The sequence below is a fragment of the Lontra canadensis genome, unplaced genomic scaffold (genome assembly GCF_010015895.1).
Source record: "Lontra canadensis isolate GAN:19392208 unplaced genomic scaffold, GSC_riverotter_1.0 scaffold20, whole genome shotgun sequence".
Classification (NCBI taxonomy): domain Eukaryota; kingdom Metazoa; phylum Chordata; class Mammalia; order Carnivora; family Mustelidae; genus Lontra; species Lontra canadensis.
The window spans coordinates 8382065-8393426 of NW_022631014.1; the positions used below are offsets into that span (position 1 = coordinate 8382065).

The following is an 11362-nucleotide window of genomic DNA, read 5'->3' on the forward strand; positions in this document are numbered from 1 at the left end:
ACCACCTTACTGTTTAATTTCATAGCTAATGATATTAATGCTTCCATAAGGGAAATCCATGCGACATTTTAATTCTATGCTGTTAAAGCCACATACCTTTATGAGTTTTTAGGTTGCTAAGAAAAAAAACTAGGTAAGCTCCAGACATAGGTGCAAGTTTTGCCTATTTTGTTCTGATTGATGACAATCAAGAATGGTGCCTGATGCATACAGATGGTGGTTAATAAATACTTGTGAAATGAATGAATAAAAGAAACTAAGAAGCTTTACAAAAAAGGATCACAGTTCCTCAAAGACTTTACCTCTGATAAATACAAATCCAGGTATACCTTAGAGTCAGTTGATTTTCTTTCTTCCCTAGACCAATGATTGTTTTTATACTAAGTTCTGCTTCAGCTCAAGATACATTTTTGTCAGAGCCAAAAATTTTTTTACCATGATTAAGATTTTGAATATCATACATGGGATGAGACCAGCATATGAAAAACTTTGATATTTTTAATAACCTTGATAAATCAGAAAGGCTGTATTAAAAAAAAAAAAAGAAAAAAAAATACAAGGTTAAGATAACCACAGTATTGGGGCGCCTGGGTGGGACAGTCAGTTAAGCGTCTGCCTTTGGCTCAGGTCATAATACTGAGGTCCTGGGATGGAGTCCTGAATTGGGCTCTCTGCTCAGTGGGGAGTCTGCTTCTTCCTTTCCCTGTGCCCTTCTACCCCGCTCATGTTCTCTCAAATAAATAAATAAAATTAAAAAAAATAATGACACTATTATACTTTTATTACACAAAGGAACTTCAGAACATAATTTAGGATGATGAAATTTTTTAAAATTTTATTTATTTATCTGTCAGAGAGAGAGGGAGAGAGAGAGACAGCATGCTCTCAAGGACAAGCAGGGGGAATGGCAGGCAGAGGGAGAACCAGACTCCCAGCTGAGCAAGGAGTCAGATGCTGGACTTGATCACAAGACCCTGGGATCATGACCTGAGCCAAAGGCAGACACTTAGCTGAATGAGCCACCCAAGAATCCCGATAAGCAAATTTCATATCTGATACAAACTCCCTTACAATAGTAGTGGCTTCCATTAGCACTATTCTAAGAAGGATTCTGAGGCCGTGTCAGGGGTCCATAGGAAGGAGTGCTGAGGCCATCTGCCTGGGGTATGAAATGGATGATGGACAAATGTTAGCAACTGCTAGCAACCATTAAGCATTTTTGTCCTAATTTGTAGAAATTTCAACATATTTCACATTTGTTTTCTATCAAGCAACTCTCTATTGCCAAACTTTCATATATACATAAATCCTTTTTAAACTTTTCTTTAATTTCAAAAACTGTACAAGTTTATTACAGAATACTGAGAGATAAAGCTCTAAAATAGTATTATTCAAAAGGTCCACAGACTGGTGCCCACCTGTAAACTCCTTGTTAGTCATTCATGAGAAGTACAGAAATTGAGACTACTCAGCAATTTTATAACAATTTGCCATGAAATTTTTATTGTACTTTACAAAGTTATAGATCCACAAAAAATTGGAAATTAAAAATGAAAACACTGTTCTTCAACATGGATGGTTAAAAAACACAAATAAAAATATATCTGCCACTCTTTTATTCTTTGTTTTAAATGAGAGTTTCTCAACCTTAGCATTATTGACATTTGAGGTCTTTGTTGTAGGGACTGCCCTGAACACAGCACGATACTTAGCATCCCTGGCTTTTATGCCACATTATATCATAAGTGTGCCTCTTTTTCTTACCACTTAAAAAACATTAAACTATACAATATTTTTACTTTATCAAGGCCAGTTATAGATAAATGAAGCATCTTTTCATGATATTCAACACATTTTACAGGGTCATAACCATCAGTACCACCAGGATGATATAATGTACTGGTGCAAAACTGCCTGATTTTTTTTTTTTAACCTATTCTCCCCCCAATAGCTTCCAGATTTTTTACATGATCAGTCTTTCTCTGGCTTTAATTTTATATTTTTTCCTCCCTCTTTCACGACTGTTTAAAAATTCTTATAAAACCTAGACTAGTTCTGATACAACTTATTATTTTGATACATGTTTCAAAATAACTCTTGATACAGCTTTTCTGCTCTAGTCTAGTCAGCAATTTTCTGTCTTTTAACATAACGGGCCTCACAATACCATTTATCTGTTTTTCTCACTAAAAAAATAATGCAAACAAAAGCAAACCAAAAAGACCAACAGTAATGTCTGGCTACCCAAATTCTATCTTCCTGTTTTTAAATATGCTGAGCACACCAGCCATAGCACTGAACACACAACAGTGCCAAAAGTTTGTCCTGAAGCCCCCAAAGGCAGAGGGAATTTGGCCATAAAGCCATCAGAGCTCAAATCCAACAGATCCCATTCCCTGCCCCTGGAAAAGTACCAAACAAACACTTTCTAAATCTCTAGCTTCACAGCATATCCCCAAGTATCCACCATCCTTGAACTCATTACTATTCTCCTTATCTGGCAGTGGCTAAAGTAGCCCTAAGGATCACGTTTATTTTTGCTTCATTTTCTTCTTTCATTAACTTAATTTCCTCTGTAGATTTTTCTCAAGTATTTTTTGCTGTAATACTTCGATGTGTTTTTTTCTACCTCTGCCGACCCTTAACTATTTCTGCAATTTGTAATATTTATCTTGCTTGTTTGCAATAATTTTTATTTTTATTTTTTGGTGTGTTTGTTGGACGATGTTAAAAGAATGGGATCTTGAAAGGGCAGCAAAATGTCCTGTACCTTACTACCACTTTGAATACATTTTGCTGTCTTCCTAGTTGTCTTACCCCCTACTTGTCTTTGTTTTTATTACTGAATGGTTAAAAAAAAAAAAATCCATGCTTTTTACCTTCAAAGTCAGAACTGACCATATTTAAGAGCTTAAAACACACTGGGGGACCTGGGTGGCTCAGTCAGTTGAGGGTCAGGTTTTTAGTTTCCGCTCAGGTCATGATCTCAGGATCATGGGATCAAACCCCCATGTCAGGCTCTGTGCTCAGCATGGGGTCTGCTTGTGATTCTTTCCTTGTTCCTCTCACTTCTAAATCCCACTCCCCCACCCCCTTCTCTCTAAAATAAACAAAAAAATAAAATCTTTTAAAAAAAGATTTGTTTTTAAAAGACTTTATTTGAGAGAGAGTGAGAGCATGCGCACGTGACTGCACATAAGCAGGCTCCCCGCTGGATAGGGAGTCCAGATGCAGGGCTTGATGAAGGGCTGGATCCCCGGACCCTGGGCTCATGACCTTAGCCAAAGGCAGACACTTAACTGCCCGAGCCACCCAGGCACCCAAAAAAGATCCTAAGACATGTTAACAGTAGGTTTCCCAGAGGTCACAGACTCAGAAAAAAGAAAACCTTCAATGTTTCTATTTTAGAATTTCAGAAATGCTGGTAATTAAATATATTTAGCCATTTACTAGCCCTCTACCTCTTTAGAATTCATAATCTTAGAAAGGGTTTACATAAACAGAAATCTAGTACACAAGAGATCCTATAATCTTGTATTTATTACTAATCACAAAAGTTGATTTGCAGGCCATTTAGAAAATAGAAAATATTTCTAGTCCTTCTGAAAATCTATTCTTCTGTGATACATGTAAATTTTTCAAAAACGTCTTTAGAACCATCTGGGAACCATCTCTGACTCTAGCTCTACCACTCTATGTAGCTGACAAAAAGGGAACCACACACATAATCTAGCTTGTTCAACATGAAAAAACTGAATAATCTCTTTTGCAACAATCTATAATGCAGGCACTTTTCTTTCCTCTTAAAATTGAGGAAACTGAAAAAAAAAAAAAATGACGAAACTGAAACCCAGAGACTTTACATAAACTGCCTAGAGCCACACTCTTAAGAAATGGTTGACTGGGATTCAAACCACTGGTCTGATTACAAAGCTTACATACTCTCCACCATACAATATACCAACAAACTCACCAATCCTCAATTAACTTCCCTCTCTCAATTTCTCTAGTTGTCAACAGTCACCTAGGTCAGAAAGCTGATGTTATTTGAATTATTTTGTCTCCTCTACTCATTGCATTCTGTCATCAAGAACTGCCAATCCCTGCCTCCGACTGTTCTTTCTACATTCTATCCCCATTCATGCTTATGATTACTGTAACAGCTTCACAAATGGAAACCCATGCTTGTGCCTTACATCACTATTCTACATGAAACTCCTTCATGTATCTCTTTGACTCTAGAAAGTACAATTATTTTCTCTTGCCTCTTATATCAAACATAGGTTCTCTACTATTCCTTGAACCCATTTTATCTTACCAAACCTCCATTCTCAAAACTCTTCCACACTAGGTCCCTCTGCTATCTCCAGACATAAACATGTAACTGCTTGAACACTGTCTTCCAATTGTTCTCTAGATTTAATGCTGTGGCTACTTTCCATACTCGTGTTCTTCTCCTAAACATAACTTTTTTCTTAGAAGAAACCACTTTCCATTCTTGGCCCTTCCCAGCCCTACGCAGTGCAGTTTGTAACCAATACCTGTGTGCAGTTTGCAAAGGAAATCAACCATCTTTTTTAAACAATGAAAGGAGCAAATTATCTACAGAACACATGCTAGTCAAACTATTATTATTACTGAGACAGCTCAACTTTATCTAGAAGTTAGTGAACTATAAAAAAAAAGGTAGAAAGTCTCAAACCCATAGCATATTGTACATGCGAATTAGCTTACATTTTATTCTAGAATTTCATTAGCTTTATGACTCTTAGTTGGGGAATAAGTAAACATCACCTGAAGCAGAAATCTGAAATGTAATCAAAGGTATCATCTTCACTTGAATGCAGAGACAAGTAATGTTATTAAAAAAACAAGGGGTGCCTGGGTGGGTTGGGTCATGATCTCAGGGTCCTGGGTCTCTGTTTGGCGGGAAGCCTTCTTTTCCCTCTCCCTCTGCTGCTCCTCCTGCTTGTGCCCTCTGACAAATAAATAAAATCTTAAATTAAAAAAAAAAAAAAAAAACCAAAACACCTACTAATGAAATTCTTATTTCAGCACTAATTTCATAAGATACTATGTCAAACCCTGAGGCAGGAACAAGATATATCAAGACAACATCCCTGACATAGTCCCTTATCTTTAACACCGATCAATTTCCCAAAACAGCAAAAGCAAAAGAACTCTTGGTTTTCTCTACTTTTAAACAAGTCAGAGTAATGGATCTATAAGGTAGTATAGTTAGAATCAAAAAGAGATCAGAGGCTTTTCTGTTTAGAGGTTAACAAGTCACTGGACTTAGAAGTGGAAGAAAGAGTGTTTTCTAACTTCCTGAAGCCTAAAGGAATTTAAACTCTAATTTAAGAGCAGGGACTAATTAATACTACTGTAAGCATAGCTCTGAGGTATTATAGTTTTGAGTCTAGACCACTGTAATAAAGTGAACATTACACTAAAGCAAGTCAAACGAATTTTTAAAATTTTCCACTCCATATAAAAGTTACGTTTATACTATTCGGTAGTCTATTAAGTGTTTAATAGCATTCTATTTTTAAAAATTGTACATACCTTAATTAAACATACTTTAATGCTAAAAAATGCTAACTACCATATGAATTTTCAGTGAATTGTAATCTTTTTGCTGGTGGAGGGTTTGCCTCAGTGTTGATGGTTGCTAAAGGCTGGTGTCGGTGGGGCAATTTCCTAAAATAAGACAATGAAGTTTGCTCTATCAATTGACCCTTCCTTTCATGAACAATTTCTCTGTAACATGCAACGCTGTTTGATAGAACATCTTCCAAAATTGGAGTCAGTCCCCTCAAACCCTGTTGCTGCTTTATCAACAAAGTATGTTATAGTCTAAATTCTTTGTTGTCATATCAACAATCTTCACAGCATCTTCACCAGCAGATTCCATCTCAGGACACCACTTCCTTTGCTAATCCATAAGAAGCAACGCTTCATCCATGAAAGTTTTATCAAGAGATTACAGCAATTTAGCTGTATCTATAGGCTCCACTTCTTTTTTTTTTTTTTAAAGATTTTATTTATTTATTTGACAGATATAGATCACAAGTAGGCAGAGAAGCAGGCAGAGAGAGAGAGAGAGAGGGGAAGGGAAGCAGGCTCCCCGCTGAGCAGAGAGCCCAACGTGGGGCTTGATCCCAGGACCCTGGGATCATGACCTGAGCCAAAGGCAGAGGCTTAACCCACTGAGCCACCTAAGCACCCCTGTAGGCTCCACTTCTAATTCAAGTTCTCTTGCTGTTTCCACCACATTTGTAGTTCCCTCCTCCACTGAAGTTTTTCCTCAAAGTCATCCATGAGGGTTGGAATCTATTTCTTCCAAATGCCTAATAAGGTTGATATTTTGACCCTCTTCCATGAATCACAAATGTTAATGGAATCCTTTCTAAAAGTTTGTCAACTTACTTTGTCCCGATCCATCAGAGGAATTATTATCTATGGCAGCTATAGCTCTACAAAATGTAACTGTTAAAGACTTGAAAGTCCAAATGACTCCTTGATCCATGGGTTGCAGAATGGGTGTTGCAGAATGGATGTAGGCGGCATGAAAACAACATTATGTCACTGTACATTTCCATCAGAGCTCTTAGGTGACCAGGTGCATTGTCAATGAGCAGTATTTTGAATGGAATCTTTTTTCCTGAGCAGGTGTCAACAGTGGCAGTCAGTAAATTGCATAGCAAAGAGATGTGCTGTCATCCAGGCTTTGTTTTTTCCATTTACAGAGTATAGGCCAAATAGATTTGGCATAATTCTTAAGGGCCCTAGGATTTTCAGAGTGGTTAATAAGACTGACTTCAACTTAAAGTCACCAGCTATATTAACACCTAACATAAGAGTCAGCCTTTTGAAGTCAGACATTGACTTCTCTTTTCTAGCTATGAGATCTTAGATGGCATCTTCTTCCAATAAAAGGCTATGTGGTCTACATTGAAAATGTGTTGTAGTGTAGCCACCTTCATGAATGACCTTAGCTAGGTCTTCTGGATAACTTGCAGCTTCTCATCAGCACTTGCTACTTCACCTTGCTTTTTTGTGTTATGGAGGCAACTTCTTTCCTAACACCTCATGGACCAACCTCTACTAACCTGCAACTTTTCTTCTTCAGTTTTCTCACCTCTCTCAACCTTCAGAGAACTGAAGAGGTAGGGGCTTGCTCAGGATTAGGCTTTGGTTTTAAGAAAATGTTGTGGCTGGCTTCATCCTCTATCTAGACCACTAAAACTTCTTCCATTAGTAGCAATAAAGCTGTTTTGCCTTCTCATCATTTGTGTGTTCATTGGAGTAGCATTTTTAACCTCCTTAAAGCACTTCTCTTAAAAAACAAAAAACAAAAAACAAAACAAGAACTTCTCTTTTGCATTTGCAACTTGGCTGTTTGGGACAATAGGCCTACCTATCATGTATTTTGACATGCCCTCACTAAGCTGAATCACTTCTAGTTTGGGGTTTAAACTGAGAGACGTGCAGCCCTTCCTTTCACTGCAACACTTGGCCACTGCAGGGTTACTGAAGGGCCTAATTTCAATAATTATTGTGTGTCAGAACACAGGGAGGCCTAAGGAAGAGAGAGGGACAGGAGAAGGGCCAATGGGTGGAGCAGTCAAAACACACACAGCATTTATAGATTAAGTCTACCATCTTATGTGGGTACAGTTGGTATATCCCAAAACAATATTAACATCAAAGATAACTGATCACAGAAGAAAGAAGATGTGGTATACATAATCACAATGGAATATTACTCAGCCATAAAAAAGAATGAGATCTTGTCATCTGCAACAACATGGATGGACCTAGATAGATGGCATTATGATAAGAGAAGTAAGTCAAAAAGTGAAAGACAAATACCACATAATTTCACCTCTATGTGGATAAAAAAACCAAAATAAACAAAAATTAGAATCAAACACATAAAAACAGAGTACAAAAGATGGTTGTGGGCGTGGAGGGGGAAATGTGGGATGGGCAAAATGGGTGAAGGGGAGTGGAGATATAGGCTTCCAGTTACAGAATAAGTAAGTCACGGGTGTGGGTGTGGGGCACCTGGCTGGCTCAGTCAGTAGAGCATGTGATTCTTCATCTTGGGGTCATGAGTTCAAGCCCCACACTGGACACAGAGCTCAGTTAAAAAAAAAAAAGTCATGGATATAAAAGATACATATAAGTAGTTAATGGTGTTATAATAGAACTGTATGTGATGGATGGCAACTACACTTGTAAGCACTGCATAATGTATAGACTTGTGGAATCACTATGTTGTACTAGTGAAACTAATGTAACATTGTGTGTAAACTGTATTTCAATTAAATGAAAGGGCTCACTGATCACAGACCACCAAAACAAATATAACAATGAAAAAAGTCTGAATATCACAAGAATTACCAAAATGTGACACAGAGATACAAAGTGAGCTGTTGGAAAAAATGGAACCAATAGGCTCACTCAATACCACAAACCTTCAATTTGCAAAAAACAAAACCAACCAACCAAACAAAAAGCCAGTATTTGCAAAGCACAATAAAGTGAAGAGCAATAAAACAAGGTATACCTGTACTTAAACTAACAAGGGTAGCTTTTCATACCATCTTCAATTATGAGCTCCAGATTCCTAATTCAATACCCTTTGAATCAGAAACAGAAATCAGATCAGAAACACAAGCCAGAGGAAAGACTGTAAAATGAACTGACAGCATGCCAAGCTTCTTCTATGAGTTTGATAAATATTCATAATGGTAATTATGATGCCAAGTCATTATTTGCATGCAGTTTTCCTTCCTCAAAACACCTTGATCTTAGCATTTTGGGTTTCACTAGATTAAAAGCAGAAGTGAATCCTATTACAAGGCCACTTCCCTTTTCTGAATAATGGGATTTAAATGGCTTGGTTGCTTTCCAGTTTGGAGGTCCCAGCTCAGTAAGACCTAGAGGACTCAGCTTATGAGTTCATTCATGCAGAGTCTATTGGCATCCCTGTGCTTTGAAGAGCTGTTAGACCTCACAAGGTAGAGGTGAGTTGAGAAGGTGTCACAAAGGAGAAAGGCAGTCTCCACATAGGTCACAATTGTGTAGCTGTGTACACTACACATGCTGCACATCCCTTATGGCATTTGGCATATAATAAAGGCTCATTTTCCCTTCAATTTACTTTTAAAATCTTTAATGCTACCTCTATGAACAATGTATTGCCATGAACAATGAAATACCATGGGTTAAAACACTACATTTGTAACCACTGTCTCTAAAATTGGGTCACATCAAATCTATAACCTTGGAACTAAGAATTTCCTTTTAGACTTCATGCCAATATACCCACCACTTAGAAGAAAAAGTGCACCAAGGGGTGAGGTGGGCTAGAGAACCTAGATAATAATCATGGTGACCAGATGAATGAGGTAACCCCACAAGTACCTGGCAGCTGGAGCTCTTTACCCTCGGTTCCATTTCCCTCCCCCACACAAGCCACATGATTTGATCTAAGAACTGAAGCAGATAATGATTCAAAATGAATAATCAAACTTGCATCCCAATTCCCCCAAACCTGTAAGGTCCCTTAAGGATCTACAAGTGTACTTCTGCTCACAAGAGAATGAAACAAATTACTCTCAGCCAAGGTAACCTTTATCAATTCTTATTTAAAAGGTCATGTTGAAAAGCAGAATACAAGTATCAATATGAAAATTATAACTTTAATATGGTTAATAATATTTTAACCAACAAAAGTGGGCAGGAAAAGACCATAAAAATGTAAACCCCCCACCACTTCAGTAGTAGTATGCTTTAATATTAAGGTAGTCACAAGACGTTAGGGCGAGGATTTTGTCGAGACTAACTTCTCATAAGCCTGTGGCTAAGGCACTCTGTTCGGTAAAATCCACGCACTGGGAATGAAACACTGTTACCGTTTCTGTACTGACATTAAGACAGTTAACCCGAAAGGAGGCAAATGTTTAGGGCACGCCTTCTCACCTTCCTCCACCCTGCGCCATCCCCGCGACCTCCAGTTCACCCTAGAGCACCCCGACATTAGGTGCCAAGTCACAAGTGCAAAGAAACTTACTCTTCTCGGGAGGGAGTAGCCCGACCGGGTCTCGAGGCCCCTGGCCCGTGTGCTCCGATACGGAGCCAAGGCCGGCTCAGACCCCAGTCCCTTTTGGCCTCGCCACCCTTCGGGGCCCGAGCGGGCACCCCTAAACCCAGGCCAACCAGGCGCCCCCTCACCGTCCGCCGTGGCACCCTCCCTCCCCTCCGCGCGACTCCTCAGCCCCGCACCTGAGGATGTTGTCCGCATAGGTGAGCAACAGCTTGGAGGCCTCCAGAAAGGTCTCTGGGGTGTTCTGGCACAGCTCGGCCACTGCCGGGGACGCGGAACCCGACGAGCTGCCCAGCGCCGCCGCCGCCATGCTTGAGCGCCCGCGGCCGTCGCCGCCCCTCGCGCGCCGCGTCCCGTACTGAGCAGGCGCTACAGCGCGCTACCTCCTCTGCGGCGAGCCGGGAGGGGCGGGGCACTCCACCCGGAGGTCGGGGGCTCGGCCGGGAGGGGCAGGGGCGGGGGCGGGGGTGTCCTCAGCCGGGCGGGCTGGGAGCGTCTCTGGGACAGTCGGGGTTTGGACCTGGAGTCCAAACCTGGCATCATCGCCAGGGCCTCGGGCTTCGATCAGAAAGAAGGGGCGGGGTGCTTGGTTGTCAGGGCCGGGGGGGCTTCAGCTGGGTGGGGCAGGGAGATGCTGGCCCATACTGGCCAGTTTGTCCCAGAAACCCGGCTCCTTCCGCGCCCTAGTGTGGTCTTCCATTGATCCAGCCAAGAAGGTGGGAAAAACCCCGTAGTACAACCACCCCTTTCCCCCCAGACAAAACAATCTTACAGCTTCCTCCTCGAAGACTGCTCCGTGTTCCTAGATAAGTGAGGATGAAAGACCCCAGAAGGACCGAGCAACAAATGCTTAAAACCATGTTTAAAACAAATGTTTAAAATGGGTGTCTGTAAACTTTACTGGGTTTCTGGTATATAGCTTCTTTTTAGAATTAGATGAATGATGGAAAAATCTTTTTCATAAGTGCCAGTTCAAATAGCATGACGTCTCTGTAAAGAATTAGTTTTTTTTTTTTTTTTAAGATTTTTATTTATTTATTTGACAGAGATCACAAGTAGGCAGGGAGGCAGGCAGAGAGAGAGGGGGAAGCAGGCTCCCTGCTGGCTGGATGCGGGGCTTGATCTCAGGACCCTGGGATCATGACATGAGTTAAAGGTAGAAGCTTTAACCCACTGAGCCACCCAGGCGCCCCAAGAATTAGTTTTCAAACCCAGGTTGCAACGTAGTGGGTTGTGGACTCAATT

At 40.2% G+C, this 11362-nt stretch overlaps 1 protein-coding gene across 6 annotated transcripts in view; it reads right to left on the reverse strand.

Moving 5' to 3' along the window:
- Positions 1–10557, reverse strand: part of NGLY1 (N-glycanase 1) — a 58408-nt gene extending 47851 nt beyond the window's left edge. The window contains exons 1-3 of one of the 6 annotated variants that reach the window (XM_032860984.1): positions 10297–10374; positions 8576–8648; positions 5566–5700 (exon numbers count right to left, since the gene is read on the reverse strand). Coding sequence is in view for 3 of the 6 variants with exons in the window: in XM_032860987.1 (XP_032716878.1) it covers positions 10297–10427 (131 nt within the window). In the remaining 3 variants the exon portion in view is untranslated. Of the gene's footprint in view, positions 1–5565; positions 5701–8575; positions 8649–10296 lie in introns of all 6 variants that reach the window. The other 5 variants (XM_032860986.1, XM_032860985.1, XM_032860987.1 and 2 more) reach the window with 5 other exon arrangements.
- Positions 10558–11362: the final 805 nt, after the last annotated feature.